Here is a 26,243-nt window from a genome sequence, read left to right as displayed (position 1 = left end):
TAAACAAACAAGTTCTCTGGTGTTGATACAGGTGCACGTAGGCAGGTTTGTGGGATAGATTAATTAAAAGAAATGCGCAGAATTGCGTTTGCCTCAGTACGCCTCAGGATTCACCATGATTCCTGAGTTCATCTAGGTTAGTGTCTAATTTAATAACTAATGATATTTGGCAAAATCAGCTGTTAGAGGTTAAAATGCAATGTCAGTAACACAGCAGATAGCGCAACACATTTTAGCATAGATCTGAGGGCCATTAAACCTATTCTTCGGTCTATTCATTAATCTGAGTAGTTCGTGCAAACTCCGATGTAACTAGGTCACCTTGCTTCTCACAGAAACACGGCAACATAAAATTGGCTGAAGACTTTCTTTTTTTTTCCTTCTTGATGTGTGTTGTATAAGGCTATGGTAGAGAACACGTCACACGTCATTGCAGGTTTTAGCTAGAAATCAATTGGTTGTCTAGCTAGTGCTTTCTAATGAGGCTACAGCTCAATATTTAGCAGAACTTGTGGTTATTCTGGCAGTTCTTCAGCAAATGTTATGTAATTAAAAGGAAATTAATTCAGTCTCCCAATAGGAGCAAAAATTCTGCAGAGAAGGAGGGGAAGCAGATCTTGCCTAAAGACACTGCCTAGGGATTACTTGGCAAAGAAGCAGAATTGAAGCAGGATACCTTGCCATCAGACTCACGGAGGTCACGCACCCATCACGCACTGCCACAGGCAGGTTTCCTTATCTCTGCCTCAAGTCCATGCCAATTTTATACAGGCTAAGCACATGTGGGCTTACATGTGGTGATTTCGTACTCTTATCTAGTTTTACAGCTAAGTAGTTGATGAAGCATACTGTCTGAATGGTCTGTGATGGGTACCTGAACATCCACATCAGGCAGGGTTATTAAACTGGTGACAAGATGTCACTGTAAACAATAACAGAGCAGTCTTCTCAAATGCTTCCAGGATTTTTCTTTTTATCCAGTTTTTCCCATTCTCTTAGAAGTACTGCCGAATTGTCATCATAACCCTCCTAACAAGTCAGAAATGCTCAAGGCTCCAGAGTTGAATTGTCAGTTTACCAGGGTGGCACAGTTTATGAGCCTATTTCTAAGTAACATGTAAGTTTGGTGTTGTGGGTCAGCACAATTCCCTTTGTGCTGCTGAGAGTCTGCTGGTGTGCTGCAGCTGGCTTGTGTCTGTTGGGCTGGTTGCTTTTACAAAGGTCATGTAGCGTAAAGGGGTCTTTATCAGGATCCCTGGAAGGAGATAAAGTCAGCAGTCACTGATCAGTTAGTTACTAACTTCATGGGTGAGTAACGTGTCTTTATTTCTCTTCAGGAAAGAAGAAAAGAATTTGAGAGCAATCTGCAGAAGGCTGGTTTAGAACTAGAAACAGAAGACAAGAAGGTAAAAAAAAAAAAAAGTAAATAAAAAAAGGCATCTGAAGAAAAATTTGTACTAAAGAAACCTGCAAATGACTAAACATAAAGCACTTGGCCCTGTTAGAAAAATGATGAGATTCTAGCAGATTTCATGGAGCATGACTAACTTAAGTGAAAAAAGGTACACGTCTATTTGAGTTATTTTTCCAGGCAGGCTCCTAAGGATTGTCTAAAGAAAGGTATTTTGTTTCAGGAAGAACTAAATGCTTTTGATTTCATAACAAAAAGAAAACAGTTTCAAAATAGCTGTGAATTCACTTAAACCATGTAAATAGGAAGTATGTTCATAGCTAGGTTTAATCTCATCTAACAACTTGCAAGATGTTTGGAATTCGGTGACTAGATTAACACATGCTCACTGGCTGTTGGAATTACACTGAGGATGCACCCTGGTGTAACAACGTCAGGATGGTTGATTAGTGTCACTGTTTTACTTTGTCAGTGGAGACCAGAGTATGCTGACAGTCAGCACTTTTTTCCTGCCAGAGATGGAGCAGAGCAAAACAACTTCTTGATGAAGTTTAGGCTCTGTAACATCCACAGATGGAGATTCATTGAGCAATATGTTAAAATATGATTGCTGTTATCTCCTCTGTGTGTGTTTGTGACATGCTGAGCAATGCTACAAGGACATGCGCTGTGGGGTGAGGCCCGCAATAAGATTATTCCTTATCGTAGGTGTAAGGCTGTAACAGATCTTGCAGCTCTTGGTAGGATGTTGTTGCAAGTAGTCTTGTTTGATCTAGTCCACTCTATGAAAACTGCCCCCTCCAGGAAACAGAGCAGCTTTAAAATCTATCACAGTGGCCTGAAGGACAGCTGGATTGCCAAGCGGCCAGCCCTGCACAGCAAACCCTTGCATTTTGAATGCACTCAGAATGTAATGAGTGTGTTCAAGCCTCAGAGTACAAGATAAATGTAGTCTGAAAAGCCTTTGTGAGCATTTAGGAGTGCACAGATTATTTGTGTCTTCAGTCAACCACCCAGATAGGCTATTCAGTGTTTAAAAAAAAAAAAAAGTCCTTAAAAAAGAAAATCTTTTTTTGAAAGCTTAGAGAAATATTTAAAAGGAAATAAATTGTGTATAACAAGTGTTCTGATAAATCTTTCAATAAAGCACAGTGTAGTCTGATGTCAGATTTAACTCTTCCGGGGCAGGAATCTGAAGATGGCAAGATTTATTTTGTCAAGATCCATGCCCCATGGGAGGTTCTGATCACATACGCAGAAGTGCTGAACATTAAAGTTCCCATCAAGGAAAATGATATTCCCTCGATGGTGGAGAACCCCTTGGACTGTATGCTTACACCATTCAGGCTTCCCGAGAAGGTGATGCACCCTGAGCCGGATTATTTCACTGCACCGTTCAGCAAGGAGAAGCAGGAGCTGTACCTCATTAACGATGAGAGCACTTTCTTCTCACCATCCATGAGAAACAGAATAGTACGTACATGAGTTTGTCTACTTCCATTTACAAGTTGATTTGCACTGACCGTAGGAATATACATGCAAGGAAGGAGTATATAAAGTGTTATATCTGGGGGTAAATATGAGGAAGCCTAAATATCTGCTCATCTTTCTTAGAATGCTGAAATAATGTTTGTGAGAGTGGGTCTTCTGGACTTCACAGGACAGGCTTGCCCTTCACAGTCTCACAGGGTCAGGCCTTGTGAAGAAATACTTCTTCCTTTGTATATTCTTGCAGATTATACACAGTGCACAGCCACTGTAGGGTTCTGTTAAGTGGCCTTAAAGCAGGAGAGGATTGAATTTCATGTGTTTGAATCTCAGGTTAATTACATTCTTACACGTTGTCCATATGGAACAGAAGAAGGAAAGAAAAAGTTTGGGATTAAAAGACTGCTAAATAATGGCACATATTCAGCTGCATATCCTCTTCATGATGTAAGTATTTTAGCTTTCTGCTCCCTCGAGCATTTCCCAATGTTTTAATGTTTTACCTACTGTAACATTGCTGTTTCCAGCAGAAATGAAAATGTACTCAAACCCTTCAGTTTGTCCTGATAATTGATTCTGTTTTACAATTCACAAGAAATATGTGCCAGCCTCACTGTTTGGCTCTTATGTGCTGAAATGTTTCTTCCTACAGATGAGTTTCTGGGGTGTAACTTAGAAAGTCAGTCACATAATTTGTAGCAAACTTAATGCACAGGAATATACTATAATGTTCATGATACAGATTATGTGGTAAAATATTAGGAAGATCCCTTTAAAAAAAAAAAAAGGATAAATGGATGTTCTGTAGGTTTACAGGGGATAAGTTGAGCTGATGAGAGTCTAGGCTGTACTGCTGCTGGAAGGTACGTCATAGTGTTGAGAGTACCAAAAAACAGGTAATAAAGAGTAGTCGTACAATTATCTTTTCTATACACATACAATCAACCTTAAATTGTAAGACAAACTTCCCAAATCATGAGATAGCCTTACAAATCATTGACAAATTATTTAATACTTTAAAATAGTTTGAGAATTTATGTTATGAAAATTTATGTTACTTATACTTCTTGATTTCTACTTAGAAACCAATTTGCATGCTTTTCTTGGTGATTAAGAAGCATTCAGAAAAAAAAGGAAAAATAAGATCACAAACTGAACTGCCAAATGTTTCTAAACAGCTGAGTTCTACGGCATAAAATTAAAAGAGCTATGAGAAACTATGGTAATTTTATGCCATTTAATTTCTAGGAAACTGACCAAATTCCTATGTTTCCTTGGTATTTGATGGGTAGATGTATGATAGTGATGACCATTACTGAAGTCAATTAGTGTCAGAATTTCATTTCGCTCCTTCTTGCATTACAACTTCAAAAAACACAGCACTGAGTGCATTATAGTGCAATGTCTAGGGGCTGGAACCAACTTTGATTTATATCCCCCTAGTTTACAACCCTCCGTGAAATGCTACTGCCTGTGGAATTTATATTGAAAGCCTGATTCTGAACTACAGAGAACAGGATTTAAATTTACATCATTTTTACTGCAGCAGGAGTAAAACAGTGGTTTTCTATTTCAGAGAAACTTGAGTTTCTGCTGCTCCATATGCTACACCAGTGTAAAGGAACAAACCATTTATTGCAGTAATCTACTGGAGCAAATGAGTACACACTGCCTGTGTTGTACTAGTGCAACATTGGTGTAACATAACACGAAGTGGCTACATGCAGTACAGATCGACTTCATGTTGAAAATGCATATTATCTTAAAACATTACATATGTGAAGAGGTTGCTACTACAAGTACTGAAGCAGAGTGTGTGATTGAGTGAATATCAGATTATTTTAACTGGCACTGAGTTAAGAGGTGTACATCATTATTAATGCTCACTTCTTTCAATTTAGTGTTTGAATCTGTCGATGAGCTGTTTTGCCTTTCCTCTGATTTGCTCACAGTGTCAGTACTGGAAAAAGGCAAGTGATCCAAACTGTGACAATGAGAGGTACACACTGTATATGGAGTGGGCCCGTTTCTTACGGTTCTACAAAGAGCAGCCTTTGGATCTCATCAGGTAAAATATCATATGTGTTTTATCATATTCATTTGGTTTTCACTGTAATACAAGCTTATATTGATTTGTAGATGTTTCCAGCTGGGAAATTTTTACCGCTTGTAAGATGAAGATCTGATGAGAATTGGACATTTAATTGGGCTGTAGGGCTTTGGAGGACACAGCATATTTTTTTTACTAGCAATTGGAAATGTGCTGTGCTGCAAATTAAGCCTCATAAGATCTAGCCAGCACTCCTGATAGATACCTTATAGATAATTAATCTGTAGATGAACACCTATAAAGAATATCTTGAATTTTATCATAAATACCTGCCACAATTTTTTTAAATGGATTTGAGATTTGGAAATCTCAACATAGTTCTGAAAACATGTAGATAAAATCAGTTTCTGAAGCTTGACTCTTAATTCAGTATTAAACCAAAACTGAAACTAACCTTACCCAACATTTCTTGGATTCAGTTCACATTATATAACAACTGCATTGCTTTATTCATGGGTTACAGTTAGCACTTCCGTTACACAACCAGTTTTGTTTCTGTGGTAAATTACTCTTTAATTCTAACTATGTGATCAGTAAAAAATAAAAACAAAAGTAAATCTTGATTTGGAAAGGATTTAAAGATGGAGTTTCCCGCTGGGATGGAGAAAGGGGTTTCAAAGGAAACCATATGTTTTGTTCTTTCAACTTGTATAACTTGCAACAGCTGGTTTTACGTATCATATTTATGAGAGTACATCCATGGATTTTCTTACTTTACATGAGAATTTTGCCAACTGATTCATATTGAGTCTGGATAGTTTGTTCTACCGCAGTTTTAAACTGTGCTTTGTATCCCCTATTCAGTTGTGATGGTTATGTTTTTGTTTGTTTGTTGTATTCAGGAAATACTATGGTGAGAAGATAGGAATCTATTTTGCCTGGCTAGGATTTTACACTGAGATGCTATTCCTTGCAGCAGTTGTCGGTGTAATCTGCTTTCTTTATGGCTTGTTTACAATGGATGAAAATATGAGCAGGTAAGTTTAGTGTTGAAATCTCCTGGGCTTATAATGGTAAAAGTTAAGCAGTATGAAAACATTGCTCATGTAGAAAAATAACAAACTTTTAAACTCAAAGCAGACGAGTTTATTCTTTGGCTATCTCTATTGACCTAAACGGTGGTGGACGGCCTGTGTAGAACTGGTAACTATTAACTAGCAAGACTCAACTTGCAGGTGAAAAGCAATATTTTATTGCCATTTGGCAACAACTTTATGTATAGGATTCCGTGCAACACGTAAGGTCTACAGAATACCACTGATATATCTCCAATTTTTTTTTCAAGTGTTAATGGTTGCCTTATGCTTTTATATTTTAATCTATCTTGCAGAGTAGTCTATTGGCCTTTATATGTACGTTGTCATTTTTACTGACTAGCAAAAACATGAGTGTGGTACAGATCAGCAGTATTCTACTGGCAGAGATGGCTCAATTATCTCAGGAGCCAGTTTGCTTCTTTTTAAATAAACATTGTATTTGTTTCTTCAAGGATCCCAAGATTTACTAGATTCAGGGATGTGGGGTGATACTTCATAGCTTACTGTTTTTTATAAGGATTTGAGAAAATGTTGAGTTTTAACTGTAAAGGATATTTTCATAAATTAAAGCTCAGCAACAGGCATTTTACCTACGTTTCTACACAATATCACTGCACCCATTCTATTGTATCACGCCATTTTGAGACTTACATGTCTCAAACATAACTTATGTTCAGAATTGACCTGGGAATATTGCTATACATGTTGAAGTATACACAGGGTAGTAAAATTCACTCAATGTAGTCGTTAAATTGAAATAACAAGTCGCACTAAAGGTATCCAAGTTGAATTAACACCTCTCCTTTTAGGAAAGGTGTTACGAGCACATTACTAACTTGATGCAAAATAACATGGCTTGCTATCTCACCTGAAAGCAGTGCAAGTGCTGTACAGCTCCTTACAGACCTCCGATTCATTACTGGAAAAAAAATCAGAAAGCCCATACCAAGTGCGAGCTCATTCTCTTTCTTGCAGCAGCTGCCTTTACATGGCTTGCCCTGACTGACTACAGGTTAACGCCAGTGATAATGACAAGGCTTGGCATATTCTCTGTGAAGCTGCAAATACTGAGCTTTGAACAAATCAAACTTCGACATTTTTCTTTTCTGGTGAATGACTTTTATGTAGCAGCTCTTAAGATGCTACAAAAACAGACACAGTGCAACTTTTTTGTCCTCAGCAAAGAAATCTGTGACCCTGCAATTGGAGGAGAAATCATTATGTGTCCTCTTTGTGACCGGGAGTGTGAGTACTGGAGACTAAACACCACCTGCGAGTCCTCAGAGGTCTGTATCTGGTTCTTCAGCCATTTCTCGTTTTTGATTGGGCTGAGCATTGTTTTGTTACAGAACTGTTCCTATGTGTTCTGTTGCAGTATTCCCATTTGTTTGACAATGTGGCGACTCTTTTTTTTGCAATTTTCATGGGCATATGGGGTGAGTACGTTTGCTAACAAGTTTTAAGTTAAGCAATAAAGAGATCTTGGCCAAACTGCTTAGGGACACTGGAGGTGTGAAGGAGGAGGGTGAATGGCTTTGCTTTAATATTCTGCCTCAGATGCAAAAGTGAAAAAGGGACACAAATATAACCAACAAATATATAAGTGTGTGTGTGTGTATATATGTATATGCACATACATTCACAAATACATAAATATGAAATATAATGAAATCTTCAGTTGGGATACGGAGCTTCCAGTAATACACACAGACATCTGTGCTAATGGAAGGCCAGTTCATGTATTTGTTATCAAAGGATGTAACTACTAACCTTTTTCAAAGATTTCTCAAAACAATTATGAATAAGCTGATTTTGTATGGCTGTTTTCCTCAGCTTTTCTTGGTTTTAAGCATGGATTACTCATTCAGGAAGTACCATCAAAAGACTTCAGAATTGCACAAGATAAGGTTTCCTGTGATTGTATGAACCATAAAGTCTCTCCAGCTCAAATAAGAGCAATCAGATTACCCAAGGTTTACATTTTAAAGTAGTTTATAAAAGGCCTTTTGAGCATCATATAATAGTATAACTTTTATAGTTGTTTATGTATGAAATCAGTTCTCTCCGATATTTAAAAACAAACTTAAGCTAAACTAATTCTTGACCATGTAAAGCATCAGACATTCCCTGTCTCTATAATGATCACAATATCAATCATCAAAAAGAAAAACAAATCCTTCAAATGTACAACTCGAAAACAATTCTGCTGATTTGTAGTAGCTGTTCATGTGTTACACATCTATGTACATGTTGAATTATCACAGTTCCTTTGTTAGTTCTGTATTGCTATTTGCATATGAGAATTAAAACTACTTGAACATGGTTGTCATAACCATGGAAATAGCCTTTTTCTGTCTTGGCACCTTCCTTTTCATCCATTTCTGGAATTAGATTAATTAATATACTTAATCTGTATTATGCTCTTAGCTTTGAAATGTAATAGTCATTAAAAATAGATGGGTCACGTAGTGAGAGTAAATAATAGACTGCAGAATAGGAGCCAATGCAGAAACAAGTTTAACTTGGTTCATAAAATTGTTTGCTTTTCTTTTATAACTATACTTCAACACTTCCAAATTGCAGTTACGCTTTTCTTGGAGTTTTGGAAGAGACGGCAAGCTAGACTGAAATATGAGTGGGATTTGGTTGATTTTGAAGAGGAACAGCAACAACTCCAGCTGAGGCCAGAGTACGAGGCCAAATGTACACAAAAGAAGAAGAATCCTGTAACTCAGGTAATGTAGATTACTGGGTAGTGTACATTATCTGAATGGACAAGAATGCAAATTCAGTTATGTACCAAAAGATAATTTTGATAGTGCTTGAGTTCTGTATCTAATTGCTAGGTAAAAATTTGTGTGATATATAAGCAGTGCTACTTTCATACTGGAGTAGGGCACGCCCTCAGCTATTAGATCTCCGCACATTTGTGATGGCAATCAGCATGGCTTACATTTGTAGAACATGATCCCAACTACACCCTCTGCAGCCTCACTGAATGCACTGAATACCAAAGCAGCATTTGGTAACCCACTGTTTTCTCACTGAAGGCATTCACTTGGTGAGTACTGAGCTTTGCACACCTTGACTAGGGTGAGAGAAAAGTGTGTTAGGTGCTGAAAGCAGCATAGCCTTGTTATTGTCAGTGAGTCCTGCAGCTAACAGCCCTGTGTTTCAGGGCACATAGTGGTGCAGCTGCACTGATTTCCAGTCTGAGGTTACCGGTAACTGAGGGCTCTCAGCACATCAGCCTCTCACACATGAGAGGCACATCCCGTCTCAGACTGTTGCTGTCTTCCTGCAGATGTCTTTGTTGTCTAGGTTTTTGGCAGAGAATAAATGAGAACTTTTTTTTTTTTTGCCTCTGGGGTGTGTTTGTAATTTTCATTAATTATTCTCTAATGATATTAATTTCCACAGGAAATAGGTATATGAAATCAGGAATACAGAGGTGGAGTTTACATCTTTCAGCATCTGTATGGTGTTCTTTACACTTCAAGATATCAGTCTGAAATCTTCACCCATTTAAAAGCATCCTTTCTCACCCCTTTGCAAGAGCAGTCTTCTTGATCTAAAGATATGCAAGCGTGGCTAGTTGTGTTTTTTTCTTTTGACACACAAACACGTTATTTGGGAAACACTAGAGAGATGGAAGTTGCTGAAGCTTTTTGTCTGAAATCTAATAGAGATATAATTAACCACACTATTGAACTCTTCTTCATTTACATTTAATTTAGGTAAGGAGTTATTTGACAAATTTAGGGAACAGATTGTTGTATTCCAATACAATATCTACCACCTTAATTTGAAGTATTTTGAAATCAACCTTGCTTTTCCTTGAACTGTCTATAAACAATTGATTTTCACTAGTCTTAAGTATAATAAGGTGACACAGTCTTCAGAAAAGAAACAGAAGCTTAGCCAGAGCATTGTTATGTAAACAGTAGGCCTGTCTTTCAAGGCTGTCTACTTAATTATTAGGAGATATGAGAAATAAAATTAGCATATATAAGTTTTTTCCTCTCTCTCCTTCTTTTGCACATGCAGTATTAATGCTGGTGTTCTTATACCAGCAACTTGTACGCCGTAGTCACACAGAGATCTTTGAGGAGAAGCACTATGATTTTGAGCGCATCTCTGCCAAGGTGTTGCTTTCTGCATACTCAGGAAAATGTCTTCAGGCAAATCCTAATTTTTGATGAGCTAGTTCAGCTAATTGCAAACAGATTTACTAGTTTACTTGCTAGTTTGCCTCCCTGTGTATGCTTAGGTTGAAAACCTCCGCTTTCTTACATAACTGCACAGTAACAAAAACCAACTGAACCACAGCGGTTCTGCTGCAGTTGAAGGAAAGAGCAGGGGGAATCACAGAGGCAGTTCATGGCCCTCATGTGCTCTGAGGTAACATACTGCAGCGATTGTGTGAGGGCAAGGAAGTACTGGACTGGCTCATGGGCAGTGGTTACATATGGCAGGGTCCAAAACCTGTAGTCTGATGAGGTGAACTGGCCACAGCCGATGACAGCCCAGGGTGGCATGGGTTAGGTGCATTTGTGTAACTGTCTTGAGGGAAGAGACTGCTCTCTCTCTAAATTCATGCAGATCTTGTAGATGGCTTATTTGGAATTGATTTAGGAAAGAAATAGAAATTGGACCTTGATATATTTTTCTTATCTAAGACTGAGATAGTGCACAGTTCTGTGCTTTATAACTATGCATTAACAGCTGCCATAAAAATTCAATGACTGCATAATCCTCTATTTTATGACACATACATTTATTACCTTGGTGGATTTTCAGAAGCTTTTGTGCAGCAGGGCTTAGCAGTGATCCTTATCAATGCCCAGGTACAGCAGGTCATACAGGTTAGCCACACCTTAGCATAATTCCGTTTCATTAGATAATATGTAATACTGAACAGTAATTGAAAAAAAAATTAATTCTGCAGACTGGGTAAGATGATATGGACACAGGTCACTGAGTTTCTTGCGTCCCAAGGCTAGCTTTGCTTCTACTAGAAAACTATTTCTTCATTACTCCTAGCCATGATTCAAGGTTCAAGGTGCACGGAAATAAAAATTTGCCATCTTCAGGATTGAATTAACGTCTCATTTGCTATTAAAATTGTATTGGTATCATCCTTATGGTGCTGAACTATTTAGCTAGATCATAACTAAAAGCTGCTTTTGTTGATTAAGTTGAATCTCTATCTAAATAAATAACAAAACATTCCATTCAAAATTACTCAGTCATTGCATATTATTGTCTGTATTTTGTTCCAAAGTAGAAAACTGTTCAAGAAGCCTAGAATGCAAGACATTTGTTCCTTAGTATAGAACATAAATATTTATTAATGCATAATAAATATAAAACGTTATGAGCCTACGTAAAGTCACCTGATATCTGTGCTCATATCTTCTCTTCAGTTGTTTTTATAGTTCTATTGATATAGTGTCAAACTGTTGCCATCATCAAAAAAAACTTGTAATAATCAGAGGCTAAAGTATTTATTGATAAGTGTGCTTAGTAAGTATATTCTAGGCAGATATAGGCACTATATTTTACTTTCTCATGAGAGTGCAGCAAATTACACCTATAACAGTGACATCTGTATCAACCTGCTCATTGGTTAAATAATACTGCTATCAAAAAGCAACAGTAGAACGATTGATATTGCGTTGGCCTGTAGCAATCAAAGTTCCTTCCTCCAAGAGGAAAAGAAGTATACTACAGTACCCTGGCCCAAAGATTTATTAAATTCAGATTACTTGCCACGAATTTTTTTCTATTGGTGTGGATTTTGAAACAGTCATTTCTTAACACATGTGATCTGGTATTTTAGGAATTAGAATTGGTTGCTAAAGAGAAAACTTTACACGAACATGGAAAACTGTTCTTGTGCTATGTGGGAATACTCTTTTGGGTAAGACCTAGCTGCCTGATGCTGCAGCAGCAATTGGCAACTAATGAATGCAGCCATTTCTTCAATACAAAAATAAGTATATTGAAGGAGTGGAAGAAAATGCTTTCTGGCTGTGTGGAAAAACATGGTACATCCAATTACATGATCATTAAGAAACCCTGACACAAATGATTTGTTAAAAACCAGTCCAGTTTTGAACTCAGTGCTGTATGACAGCTGACCTAGCATTACAGTTCTGCCCTGTTCATGCAATGAAGCAGTAGGTCTTTTTCCTTCAGCTACTAATTGATTTTCACAAAGGTTTAACCATTCTTTCCAGGTACTGTTTTGACTTTTAGCATTGTTATGGCCGCTTTGGTCCTGATCTTTTTGGAATTTTTTTTGTTCAGCACATTCAAAATGATGTCATACCTGCCCTTGTAGAGAGAGGGAGTGTGAGTGGTTTTCCTTGGATGTGGTCACTTTCCCACAGCTGTTGAGAGCTCTGTGTGCTGCTTGATGTTGGAATAAGTTTATGGATTTGTGAACTATGCTGTGCTTGCTTGACTGTTTCAGGAGATGGAGCCTTACTTGCCTCTAACTAGCCAGGCTGTGCGGTTCTGCATCTCAGGAACTACAGTGTTGTTCTGGGTGAGCATCTTCTTTGAATTATCCCATTAACATTTATCACAGTTACTGATCATCACTAATTATGGCATTAACACATACACTAGTGTGTTAGCTTCCCTTGGATTATTGTCCTGCTGATTTCCTGCGGTCATGCAAAATGCAGTTCAATTCAGTGGACAAAGATAAGAAACCTTGGAAATCTGTCATTAACTAGTAATTTGATGGGACATTTTAGCATAGGGCTAACTTGTTCTCTGGCTTACATGCCATTAGCAAGCAACAGTGAAAAAATGTGCAGTAAAGGTGAAAAAAATTTAATATTATTCACTACAATGAAGTAACAACATATTTCTTTATAGAAATAACTGTAGAGTGAATTTCAGAGTGGACAATATAATCTAACATGTCTTTTCCATCTCCATTTTTGAGTTTGTATCCTTCTGCACAATTTTTTTGAATGTCTGCTTTACTTCTGTTAACAAAAGAATTTTTGTGGCTTTAATGTGTCTAATATAACCAAGTGTTTTACCTGTGGTGTATTTTGCATTCCAGTGCTGCTAAACTCATACCCTTAAGAATAAAATTTAGAGTATAAAGCATGATGATGAACTTATTTCAAAAGATGCATGAGTTTATATCTATACTGAGGTGTGTGTCTGACATCTCTGTCCTTTCCTTAGGTTTCTCTGATCATAGCTAGCATGATAGCTGTGATTGTGTATCGTCTTGCAGTGTATGCCGCCTTTGCCAGCCTCATGGAAAACACTCAAACTCTGCAGCCCATCAGCGGATTACTGACCCCTCAGCTGGCAACTTCGGTCACAGCCTCTTGCCTGAACTTTGTCATCATCATGATACTGAATTTCATATATGAGAGAATAGCTATCTGGATTACTGATATGGGTAAGCAGTGTAAACGAAGACAGAACTCTGAAGGAATGGCTAGACGTTGGAGCTATCTAGAAGAGAATAGCTGCAGTTGAAAGGGACCTGCAGAGATCACCATGTCCAACTGTCTAGGGGTTATCAGTAATTTTGGACATAAATTTGTGGTTAGCAACAATGACTCAGTTGTATCCATGACCATGCTAAACATTTTCCTTGCATTTGAATAGTTACCATAAACTGCTTTATCATATTACAATGTTTGCATATATTAAAACTAGTCTAACAGAGGTGATCACAGTTCAGAACATAATTAAAAATTCGTTATGTTAGAGTCACCAAACAGAATTAAAAACATCTTGACTTCCCAGTATTTCAATTAGAAATCCTGAGGATGTATTCTTAAGAGATGGCAGCTTTTCAACAGACATTGTTTTTAAACAAAACATGAAATAATCATGTTTGTTACTTTGGAGGGAGAAGGGTGGGTAGGAGAATGGGGATAGGATGGTGTACTTGTTTCAGGTTTGTTTTTTTTTTTTACTTAATACACCTTCTCTTAGGTATGGATTTACAGATTTGGAGTTAGATTCAAGGCAGAGATTGAGTAGGTTGAGAAGCAGTTGGGCCGAGGATGTGTCATTGTGGGTACGGCCATTGGCAGCATTATTTTCAGTAGACTCGCTCCAGAGCTGGAGGAGCTTGCTGGAAGGCAGATGCAGAAAGATCTCCTAGTTTTGTGGCAGGTTTTCTTCGACTGCTGCTTGCTTGGTGGATCTGTCCTTCCCTAGGGACCTTGCTATGTATTTTTTTGTTTTCCCATAATGATTTATACATACAATTCCTTGTAGGTGCTTCACAAGAAGAAGCAACGTTCACAGACTACGCAGCAGGAATAGGGCATGTAGAGAGCTGAAAATTATTGGGTATTCGTAGTATGTACAGCTGTCATAAATGCAGTTGGATGATCTTTTCTAATGACATTTTACAAGTGGAATTAAGAGTTGGAAAGCATGTGTTGCAGAAACTTACTGGGATGTTGCATTGGCTTCATTTTGATTAATTCTGGCCCATCTCATTTCAGATGTGTATTGCTTACTTCACTTGGCCTAATTAGACCAAGGAAAAACAGAACAAGTAATAAGTAAAATTGCCTCTAGCAAAAATAACAGAAATCTTTAGTTTTTATTTCTTGAAAGGCACGATTTACGAGCATGAAGGCTCTCATGTTGTTTTCCTGCTTCGAAGCGTGGAGGATTGATTTCCCAGCTGTCAGCACTGCCAGCAGTTAGCAGATGCAGAGGGAAAGTAATTTATTTACGTCTGTGGGACTGCCGCCCTCCTACGGCAGCTTTAGGAGCTGCAGTTAAGGCTTAGAGAAGTGCCTGAGGATGGGAATATGAAACGTTGACTACATCTGTCAGGAGCGTCTGTTGTAGCTCCCTTAACTCTTAAATTTTTGAAAAAAAGGCTAGGCCAGATTATGCTTCTGGACAAATGTACAACCTATCTCTTCTGTACCAGACATTGAGTATCTGATATAAGCATTTGAACAACCCAATGACAATGTGAATATCTTTATGAGCTGCATCCTAGGAAGACCTCCTCACCTTTCTGAGTACGGCTTCCTCTACAGTGGCCTGTTTTCAGTTCCTAGTAAATACCGCCTGTTCCTCAGTCATGCAAACTTACACCAAACTTGAAAACATTACTCAGATGTGAGATAACTGTACCATAGGGCAGGTGAGGTCGTGTCTGCCAGATTCTGACCAATTCAGAGAAATTAGAATTTTTATGGTTTATTTTCTTCCCCTTTCTTCCAGCTTGAATTGGTTGCATGTTACCATTTTATAAATACTGTGCTTAGGGCTCCCTGATACCTTAAAAAGGTAAATATGATGGAAAATGTGATTATGGAGGCAGCCAAATCTTAAGCCAAGGCTTTGTGACGTTAACTGCCGCCAAGATGACAGAATCATTAGGTTTGAAAAGACCTTCAAGATGACCAAGTCCAACCATCATCCTGACCTATCGAGTCCCATCAACTAAACCACATCCCTTACTGCCACCTCCACACATCTCTTAAATACCTCTAAGGAAAGGGACTCCACCACTTTCCTGGGCAGCCTGTATCCTCACGTGTTCTTCCCCCCACTGTGAGCTTCATAATTCGGAGGCCTGATGTCAATTTAAGTTGCATACATACTGCACATTGAAGAAGCAGTACCATAACATACTCCTCTGCCACAATGCAAAAATATTCCTTGTCTTATGCATTGCCAACATTAGAATTATCATACTCTAGGAGCCCCTGCTAGTTGATGTTTGAGATGTGCCTGTTTCTGAGATGAAATATTTGGGGATGCTACAAGTGATAACAGATACTATCAAGAAGCCAATAAACATTTCAAGAAGGAATTCCACCTGCCTGTCTACTCAGAACATTGCACTGTAATTAAGGGTAGGGTGTCTGAGGACAGGTGCTCCATCTGCTGAACTGAATTTGGAGGGCTGTTTTTGTTTTCATTTCTTTTGGGATGTAAAGTCACTGTGGGTGATAAGTATTTATGAAACTGTACCCCTTTTAAGGGAATAACGGAAAATAAAATTACTGTTTTCTGGTTTCACAGAGATTCCCAGAACTCATATGGAGTATGAGAACAGGCTCACTATGAAAATGTTCCTGTTCCAGTTTGTCAACTACTATTCATCCTGCTTCTATGTGGCATTCTTCAAAGGGAAGTTTGTTGGTTACCCAGGTGCATACACATACATGTTCAATCGCTGGCGAAATGAAGAGGTAGGAATTTTTGATCATGACGTTTTAGCATGCACTTTATCAAGCATGTTGAGCATTTAACGTCCTTCTCTAACAGCCTTGGTGAAAAGGATATTTTAACTGGCAGTCCAGGTGAAAATTAAGCATTGTCTTAATAACCTTTAAGAACTGCTCTCCTTTCTTTCACTTATAGAGCAGTAAGATGTATTTTATCTAGTTAATGTCAGTTATTCATGTCCATTAATCCCCCAATCTGTCTCTATTAGTGTGATCCTGCAGGCTGCTTGATAGAATTGACGACACAGCTCACCATAGTCATGGCTGGCAAGCAGATCTGGGGAAATATCCAAGAGGCCATTGTACCGTAAGTTCTCTTACAATGAGATGCCTGTGTTGTGGACAGAGGAAATTATTGGAAACAAGAGTTGACTAGTGAGCATTGCCATATGATGTATATGACAATAAAAACATAAGACATATGACAATAAAAAATACTGTATGCAAATTAACTGCATAGGAAGTAGACAGTTTTATAAAGGTTTTTGCATCTTTTTTTTGAAAGCCATGTTTGTAAAAGCATATTGCAACAAGGAGTTTGTTTAGAAAATGGGATCCTTGATCTGTTTGTCTCATTATTAACTTTTTCTGCATGTGCAGTTGGATTTGTAACTGGTGGGGACGACGGAAAGCCAGAAATAATCCAGAAAATTTGTATAGTCGCTGGGAGCAGGACCATGATCTGCAGACATTTGGAGCCTTGGGCCTATTCTATGAATATCTAGAAATGGGTAAGTTTAAAAATATACATTTGGAATGAGGACAAGGCACTTTGTGTTGACACTTAGCAGAAAAGTTGTTGAAGGCTGATGGCACCATTTTCATATGGTAAACAGTAAAGGATTAATAGCTGGAAATGATTAAATAGGCCAGCCCAATTTGGAGGAGGAAAAAAAAAAAAAGCTGTCTTTGCATCTTCAAATGCAGGGGATAGAATTTCATAGAAACACTGTGAACACTGTTTCACTCATTCAAATGGTGAACATTATTCTTAGTGCAGCCAGCTGTCTTAGTCTGTATCCCGTTCTTGTTCCCAAGCACATTATCAGCTGATGTCAGTGGAAATTCAAAGCATGGGATGAATGCCAAATATGCTGTGGGGTCTAAGCTGCGGATGTGAGATCTATGAACCAGATCAGAGAGAATCCATTTAGTTTTGGTTTGCGCTGTGCTGTGATACTGTCCAGTAGACCAGCAGAGGGAGCTCAAGTAACAGAAAAAGTTTTTTTCAGGGGTAATGCAAACAGGATCAGCATATGAAATTAGTTTACAAAACCCGAGAAATTAGAAAAAGAAATTCAGAAAACTAAATCTAAAGGATACTTAAAATATATTTATATATTTATATACATACATATATATTTGTCTATTAGAAGGACAAAATTGGTTAAAAAGGGGTCCCTTGTAATTTTAAGTATTCTAGATTGACTGCAATACTAGTGAAGCTATATTATTGTCATTTCGTACACTTGGTGATGTTTCATGAAGGGCTGTGATCTTGTGAAATTCATACTCAAAGAAAAATCAATTTTGTTAGTCATGCCTGTTAATTGATTTCTTTCATTTTGGTAACGACTAAAGTGATCATTTATGTATTTTATTTACAATTCTTAAACTAAGTTAAGACTCCCCAGTGGAAAATTGGCATTAATATTTTGTGTAAAGCATTAACAATAGGTGGAGGTAAGGTTGTGATAAAAATAGAAGTATTTCCTCATTCTTACTGAGGAGTCTAACTGATAGGAAACCCTTTGGGTTTTTACTTAATCTGCACAAACTGCAGGAAAAGAAAAAGAGAAAAAACAGCTTTTTTTTTTTATCTTTAACTCCTCTCATGATTCAGAAATTTGATGTGTGAGTATGTTCCCCTTCCCCTACAGCTACTTGCCATTCATGAGAACAGAACTGCAGCACCATAAAAGCATTAGTATCCAGCACTGCTGGCAGCATCATTTTTCAGGACCTGAATTTCCCTTCCTTTTTGCTGCTGCAGCCTGAAGAGACCAGGCCTGGGACTGGGGCAGTTTGTCACTTTGCTTTGGGCAGAGCTGGAGGAGACTTGTTGTGCTGACAGAAGCTTGCCATTTGTCTGTAAGGGCCAAGTTGAATGTTTCGTTGTCATCCCGAAGGTGCTTTACTAGAGGCAGGTGTCAGCAATTGTCTTTTCTGCCTTGTAGTCATTCAGTTTGGATTCATTACGCTCTTTGTGGCATCCTTTCCTCTGGCTCCGCTTCTTGCTCTGATGAATAATATCTTGGAGATTCGAGTAGACTCCTGGAAATTAACCACTCAGTACAGAAGACCGGTGGCTGCAAAAGCACATAGCATAGGAGTTTGGCAAGAAATTCTGAATGGAATGGCCATCTTGTCTGTTGTCACTAACGTAAGTAAGCTAACTGCGCTAAGTCAGCTTTGACTCTTTTATGGACTCAGAGTTTGCAGATTTAAAAATCAGCTAATGCTTTTTCTCCTTCATCAACAGTATTAATTTTATCATGTGCTACCCTGTGGAGATAGGGTACAACTGTTTGTCTGATTCGGCTTGTCTGTGTGCTGATGATGTGCATCCATATTTCATTGGACTATAATCTTTCATTCACGTGAAAATTTTTTTCAGCATTTTGTAATGGTATAATCCAGTCTGAATCTTAGTCTGATGAAGCATGCTGATCATCCAGAGGGGACCATAAGGGACAAGAGAGGTGGATTAGGTCTGCTTACCAGATGACATTTCTCTCTCGTCATTGTAAAGCCTGTTCTGTGGGAATGCTGCTAGTTCAGCTGCTTTTGGAAGCCCCTGTAGGGGTGGTGGTTTAGGGTACTTCTTACACACTGGAAACAAAATGGGATTTCAGTATTTCATCTTGAATGTAATGTAAAGCAGACCACTGGGCAAAAGAGTTGCTTCTTTTTAATGTAGTGTATTCAGCAGTATCAGATCTGCAAATGTCTTAGGCAACAAAACCACCTGCAGCTGTTGCCGAAGTATAGAATCAGAATCGCTCGGGTTGGAAGGGACCTTAAGGATCATCCAGCTCCAACCCCCAAGTAGCAAGGTACCTGAGCATTTCAAATATCTCATGCTTCCAGGCAAAACGTGCCAGTAGTCATTGTTAACTCTTTCAATACAGCTGGAGAAAATGGCTCCCCTTTTTTCATAAAATAACTTGGCTGGTTCACACACTTAATTCAAGTTTGTCTGTTCTTAGAAGAATTCTAGCCTGCATCTCTTTTTTCACCAAGGAGTGTGGTAAATGCTGACAGAAGATGATTCGGTTTAGGGCTGAGAAGGTACGGGAATGTGTCCTGCGTTGCATAAAACAGTTGATAACTTAGTAAATGAGAGGAAAGGGAAGAATGACTTTGAAGTCAGAATACTCTTCCAGAGAAAAAGATATTTGGGATTTGGTGCCTCTTAAGTGTCACCCTTGCTCAGTGGATCCTGGTTTATGCCACAGTCGGTACCAAAAAGTCTTTATGAATCTGCTCACTATATTTGTGTAGAACTTGCTTAATTTCTTGTCAAATTCTTTTTCAGGCTTTTATTGTTGCATTCACATCAGACATGATTCCTCGTTTAGTTTACTACTACGCTTATTCTGAAAGTGACGACTCACCGATGTCCGGATACATAAACAACAGTTTGTCAGTGTTTCTAATCTCTGATTTTCCTGAGAGAAATAAGCCTAAAACGAACCCAGAAAATTTTGTCATATGCAGGTTGGTGTTGTTATAATGATAAATATTTTGTGCCTTTATTTAGAATACAGTAAAAAAAAAAAAAAAGTTACTGCAGATCTAATTAGTTTACTAGAAATTAAATCATGTCCTTTCATCATTCTGAAATGTAAGACATAGCATTTAAGCTATTAAAAAGGCGGTGTTTGAGATGGTAAGAGATCATGCCCATAATTAAAAAGAAATTTTTTTTTAAGAGACTCTTATGGCAAATGTGGTTTGCTTTTGTTTTTTTAGTCAATTAAGCTATTGGTATTTTTTTTGTTTGTTATTTTTTTGAGTGATGGAGGAGATTGATGTCCCTAAGATTGCAACACCAAACTGAATTTTCAAGCTATTTAGGCTGCAATGCCTCAGTGGCCAAGGAAGCATCATTAAGGGGCAGTTCAGACTCCAAAGCTGAAAATGAGATGCGGTCTTTGAAGTCAATTGGTGCCATACTAAATATCTCTGGAATTGTGGTCCATCCTACTTTTGTTTAAAAAAAATAAAAAGAGAAAACAGTCCTTTCTTACCACAAGAATTATCAGAAGCTTCTGGAAGAACTGGGAAAGAATTTCAGAGAAGTCCGTGGTAAAAGAGAAGCATTTTGATTTGATTTGGTGAAGAAAAAAAAAAATCAAGTTGTTGCTACAGCTTTATGATGCTTTAGTTTTAAAGACATGGGAGATTTTATCCTACTTATACATATGAGCAGTGTTAGAACACAAATTCCAGACAGTGCTTCCATTAAGCCCTGCATTATTTCAGTATGTAATCTGCCAACATCAGTTGGATTTATTTAATATTTGTTAATTTTTGTGTGATAAATCTCATCACTCCTGCATTATTTGATTATTGCTTGAAAAAAAGAGTAAGCTATGTATAAAAATTTCACACATACTCATCTATATTCTGTTGCTGTGAGTGTGGATGTTTAAGCAAACATAAGACAGAAACAAATGGAGAGGCAACCTTTTTCTGCAGAAGGAAACAGACCATTTAAAACAAGATGAAAAGGTTCCTTAAGAGACAGCTGTATTTGCCTGTAAGTGTCACTGAGCTTGTAGTCTGTCTAAGACCGAATGACATTTCACCTTCGCATGCCTTTCTGTTCAACAGGTACAGAGACTATCGATATCCTCCAGATCATGAGAGGAGATATTTACACACTATGCAGTTTTGGCACATTCTTGCTGCAAAACTGGCTTTTATAATTATTATGGAGGTACGTTACCTATGTTACTCCTTTCTGAAATTAATACCTTTATACATTTGCTAGGTAGCTACTAATGTTACAGAAAACAGAATTGCTGAGAGTACAAAAGAGTTTCTTCCTTAAGTAATCCCAAATGCACGTCTTAAATGAATAGTCTAAGTAGGGCTTTTGACATCAGTAAGTCAACCTCAGAGTAAGAGCAGTAAAAACAACTGATAAGGACACTACTAGATTTGATCTGTATTGAAAATCCTAAAAGTGTTTTGTGGTGATTTATGTAGGATAAAAAACAGCTAAAGAAGCACACATGGGTATTAGAAAGTGATGCTACGAATTCAGAACCTGACACTTTGCTGTTGGCTTTGCTAATTCATAAATGGTTTGGAAGTAAATTTTCTGTATAACAGGAAATGTTTTAATCTTTGTGCACATCTCATATACACAATATTATTTTTTGCAGCATGTTGTATTCATCGTCAAATTCTTTGTAGCATGGATGATTCCTGATGTCCCTGCAGATGTGAAAGCCAAAATAAAACGTGAAAAGTATTTAACACAGAAAATCCTACATGAGTATGAGCTTGAAAAACTGAAGGAGAGGCTGTGTCAAGGTGATAAAAGAGCCACAGAAAAAGAGTTCATTGCTACAGAAGGGAAAATGGAGTTATCCAGAGCAATGTAGTTGAAAATACAACTGTTTGGGATTTAGCTCATTTTAGCTTCTTTATCTGTGATTTGCTCAGTATGCATCAACTTGAAAGCTATAGGACAGGTTCAACCCTTTGCTTTCAGTCCAAAGATTTTAGACTTCTCTTTAAAAGTTGTACTGAGCATCCTAGGTTTAGTAAATCTATTTAACTGTAAGACTTGGGCACTGTTCTCTATTTACCCATCACTTCAAATAATCACGTAATCCTAGAATCTAGGTTCCCAGTACAGGGAATGTTATGCTAAAAGGGCTCACAGGATATCATATGGTCATTACCATCAAGCCCTTCCCGTACTGCTAAATGCAAACTTTGAGGTTGTATCCCAGCTGAATGAACAGGATATCATAGAGGATTCCTGCTGTGGAAAAGGCTGAGAAGGATGACTTTGTGACATGATCATTTAAAATCAGACAGCTGATAAGTCCTGATAAAAGATTTGGGTTGGGGTTTGGGGCTTTTTTGTATCAACTAGGTCTTACAAAACATTTGTTCCTGGCTTTGAACTTCTATATGCTTTTTAGAAGGATTTTTGTTATTGTTGTTTTTAAGATATACTGGCTTAATTCCACTTGGAATTATTTTAGGGCACAGAATTCAGTTAATATCTATTAGTGAAGGAAAAAAACCACCATAATTTATATTAATTAAGATAATATCTGCCAAAGAGTTTGCTCTTTAAATGCAGATTTTGTGGAACCCTCTATTTAAAGTGTTTTCTAAAAGATGTGTACAATTTGGAGAAATGCGGCTAACTTATTTCTCCATCTCAAAAATTGCCATTGGAAGAATTTGCTTGGCATAAGTGTTGGCCAAAACTGCTCCTTTGTTTACATTCTTCCCATTTTTGTGAATGTTAACAAAAGGTGTGGTTTTAAAACCATACGTCTGTGCTTGATCCATGCCACAGAGTATGACTTCAGAGTGCAGTGGACTGGGGGCTGGGCTGCCGCACTAACTGATCAAGCTACATGATTGTTCAGAGGTTAGGATTCATATTCAAAAGATTTTAAGAATGCCATGTACTTTGTTTACATTGTTCCTGTCCTTATACATAGGAATCTTTCTTTTTAATCTTCAGGAAGGAATTGTTTTCTGTTTTGTCATGGGATTTTTCTACAAAGTTATTAAGGTTATAAATAGATAAATACTTGTGCAAAGTAGCTACAATTTGTATATGAATGTGCCCTCGGTTTATTCTTTTAAGCAGTTATGCATTTTGATGATTTTGCTGTATATTTAAAACATATCAACGCCTCCACGCTTAGTGCCTTGTTTATTTGCATTTGGCAAAAGATGTGAAGATGATCACTATGTGGAAATGTGCATTTCCTAAGTGTGCTTGCAGGCATCATGATACTGTGAACCTGCACACGTAACTATAGCGTTAGCCAAACAATGCCTGCCTTGGCACACTTCTGTGTGTTAGTGCCACGCAGACTGTTCACAGGAAACAGTTCATACCTAGACTGCTTAGATAAACTAGCACCAGACTGTTGAGCTCTCTCATGCTGAAATACACTAGCTAGAGAGATCAAAGATGTTAATATTTGCACTTTGAAAGTTATATTTCCTTGCAAGTGTACAAGAAAAAAAAAATCAGATTTGTATTTGATATCAGCTAAATTATGTACTGTTTACTAGATCCACAACCTACGGTTCCCATATTTCATTTTAGGAGACCTAGCCTGTGTCTTGAAATATTTTGGCTAGTAATCTTAATGTTGTAAGAGAGTTTTAAATTAGTGTCTTCAGTGGAACTGTTATAACTAGCAAAAGTTCTAACATTGAAGTGCCTACCTCGAACAAACATCACCTGGTTTGGCTGCCGGTCAAGGAGTTGAAGCAGATGTACATTTCTCTACTTTTCTGTAAGTTATTCAGCTTTGTTCTGTAAGTTTGCTTGATAAATCACACATATTGGCAATTCATGTTTATGATGAACTGACCATGTTCTTGAATATTCATATACATTTAAAGAAATGGATATACTGCAGGAATGCATGTTTAAATAAGCTATCTCTGCTGCTTAATGTGTAAGCCAAAGAAGAGTATCATTCACCATAATTACGTATGTGACACGTGGATTTATATGATGTTAGCACTTTCCTGCTTCTTACATCTATACAGTTAACTAAACTGCTTAATTTAGACTTTTTTTTTTACTGTTAGCAATGCAAACAATTGTTTCAAATAGGTGATGAGATGCAAAATGACAGTTCTATGCAAAATGTACAGATCTGATTGAAGCTGAAAGCAGATCTGAAACAATTAGCATTAGATGCACTATTCCTGCATACGGAACATGAGTTTCTTCAGATCCTGTAATAAAGTGTCCTCATGTACAACACTTGAAAAGTTGTCAGCAAAATAGCTGCATTGTGAATGATTCTTGCTATTTAAAAGCAAGATGGAGGAAAACAAGGAAGCAACGTAGTTTGGGATACATATAGCAGAGATATGCAGAAGCCCCATGTGCAGACCTTGAATTTGATTTCGTGTTTGGGCCCCCACTTCTTGCTTCTTTCAAATTTGTTTTTTGACATCACTTCCTATTTGATGCTATTGAAACATGTTCTGTTTGTATGTTTGTTTGTATGTATGTTGTATCATGCAATAAGAAGTAAAAAAATATCTGGGATCTACTTATTTAAAATATATGTATCTGAAAATGTATCATGACACTTCATAACGTTATTTGTTGGTATAACAGAAACCGTTAAAGAGAAAATGTGTTGTCATATTAAGAGATAATGTCAGAAAATCTAACACCTATTTATGTCATCATTTGCCTTTACTTGTCATTAAGCAGTATTTTGACAAAAGATTATTAGCACGATTAGGATTATAATGGTCCATGTATACATATTTCCTGAAGTATTCTTGAAAAGTGACAAAATAAGAAAAAATGGTCTGGGCAGTTTGGGAATGTGCTTGTTCTTACTGTTAGAATATTTGATTTTGATGTGTTTAAAATATGTATCTAAAAGTGTCCTTTAACCAAAGCAAAGCTACTTCTGTGTTGGAACTACTGTAGTTAAAGCTACAGTAGATTGCTTCATTAGAGTTAGCTAGAAAATAAAATTAGCCTTTCAAGTGTAATACAATCAGGGAATTTTTTCTTCCAGTTGAAATTTAGTATTTATACATTAGATTGTATAGTATGATCTAAGCAAATGACTGCAAAATGAGTGCTACTACAAAACACTATACTGTTTATTTCTAGAAGATTTTCTTATGTTTTTACTTTTTTATGTAAGACTATCAGTTCGAGGCAATGGAAAGAGTGAAAATACATGGACTTCAGTACTGTTCTGTGTGTACTGCTTGTTTTGACTTGTACCGTCATGTAATCAGAGTGGCATTTCTGTTGAAGTATGTTGCTGATATATGATACACTAATGTTGGGATAATTTTTTAAACATTGCATTCAGCTAACTTATATATGTACATTTAATAAGATTTAAACCTTGCGAATAAAGCAGTGTTTATTTTTAATATGCTGTCAACTTGTTTTTTTTTTTTTTTTTAAATAATCAAGAATTCAGCAAGTTAAATGCCCTGAGAGCCTCATGGAGAAAAGTATTCATAAAGATTTGTTCAACTCATTGCAGGATATTTGGATGCTGCATACAGGTTTCCTGCAGTGGTCTGAGTAAAAAAAAAAAAATGGTAAGAAAGCCTACATCTGGTTGTCATCTTCCAACTGAATGTTTTGTTAAGAAACTAGTTACTGAGGGAAATGTGTACTAAGTTCTGCATATATTGTAAGAAATGCACATCAGCTGAGATAGCATGTGTATATGATAGCTACCTCATGAGTGATTGTAGCTTCCCAAATTCCTTATGTTAGAAGGCCACAATTCAGTGAACAAGATGGAGTACTTGCATCTTCCTCAAGGTATGGTACAAACAGCATGGTAACCTACATTCATTTTTCATACAGGCTGCTTTTTCCTTCATTCTTTGGATACAGTGTTTATTTTCCTGATGTCAGGATGTGAGGTGGCTTCTCAAGCTCTCAGTCACGCACACATTTTTCACACGCAGCGTGAGCGGTTCACACGTGTGCTTAGATAGCCTGGAGGATGCATACTGGAGAATACAATAGAGCTCAAGATTTTTTCAAGGTATTGGTCAAATCTTAATGTTCATAGATACCTCTACACAGTTTAACCTTCTTTTTAAAACTTAAGTGTGGCACTGGTGTGGGACTTGGGGTTAAATCACAATGAATCACTTGCCATCACTAGTTAGCACTGGAACTTGTTAACCACATTATCAAAACTCTGGCAACACCA

The 26,243-nt window shown here is 37.4% G+C and overlaps 1 protein-coding gene and 1 long non-coding RNA gene across 12 annotated transcripts in view; one reads left to right on the top strand and one right to left on the bottom strand.

Annotated features, from left to right (window-relative positions):
- ANO5 (anoctamin 5) overlaps positions 1-25,440 on the top strand; it is a 55,087-nt gene extending 29,647 nt beyond the window's left edge. For 6 of the 11 annotated variants that reach the window (XM_083838064.1, XM_083838060.1, XM_083838059.1 and 3 more), the window contains 17 exons: positions 1,338-1,406; positions 2,600-2,884; positions 3,233-3,346; positions 4,801-4,967; positions 5,852-5,986; positions 7,227-7,332; positions 7,422-7,482; positions 8,630-8,781; positions 12,525-12,599; positions 13,259-13,481; positions 16,094-16,263; positions 16,509-16,606; positions 16,900-17,030; positions 18,477-18,682; positions 19,838-20,019; positions 21,139-21,244; positions 21,696-25,440. In XM_083838064.1, the coding sequence (XP_083694190.1) occupies positions 1,338-1,406; positions 2,600-2,884; positions 3,233-3,346; positions 4,801-4,967; positions 5,852-5,986; positions 7,227-7,332; positions 7,422-7,482; positions 8,630-8,781; positions 12,525-12,599; positions 13,259-13,481; positions 16,094-16,263; positions 16,509-16,606; positions 16,900-17,030; positions 18,477-18,682; positions 19,838-20,019; positions 21,139-21,244; positions 21,696-21,917 (2,502 nt within the window). In that variant the 3' untranslated portion in view covers positions 21,918-25,440. The remainder of the gene's footprint in view (positions 1-1,337; positions 1,407-2,599; positions 2,885-3,232; positions 3,347-4,800; positions 4,968-5,851; positions 5,987-7,226; positions 7,333-7,421; positions 7,483-8,629; positions 8,782-12,524; positions 12,600-13,258; positions 13,482-16,093; positions 16,264-16,508; positions 16,607-16,899; positions 17,031-18,476; positions 18,683-19,837; positions 20,020-21,138; positions 21,245-21,695) is intronic. The other 5 variants (XM_083838063.1, XM_083838061.1, XM_083838057.1 and 2 more) reach the window with 1 other exon arrangement.
- Positions 1-26,243, bottom strand: part of LOC310900310 — a 184,719-nt gene that overhangs the window by 4,572 nt on the left and 153,904 nt on the right. The window lies entirely within an intron of this gene.

The sequence above is a fragment of the Anser anser genome, assembly GCF_964211835.1.
Source record: "Anser anser genome assembly, chromosome: 5".
Classification (NCBI taxonomy): domain Eukaryota; kingdom Metazoa; phylum Chordata; class Aves; order Anseriformes; family Anatidae; genus Anser; species Anser anser.
This window is presented reverse-complemented; position numbering and strand designations above follow the sequence as displayed.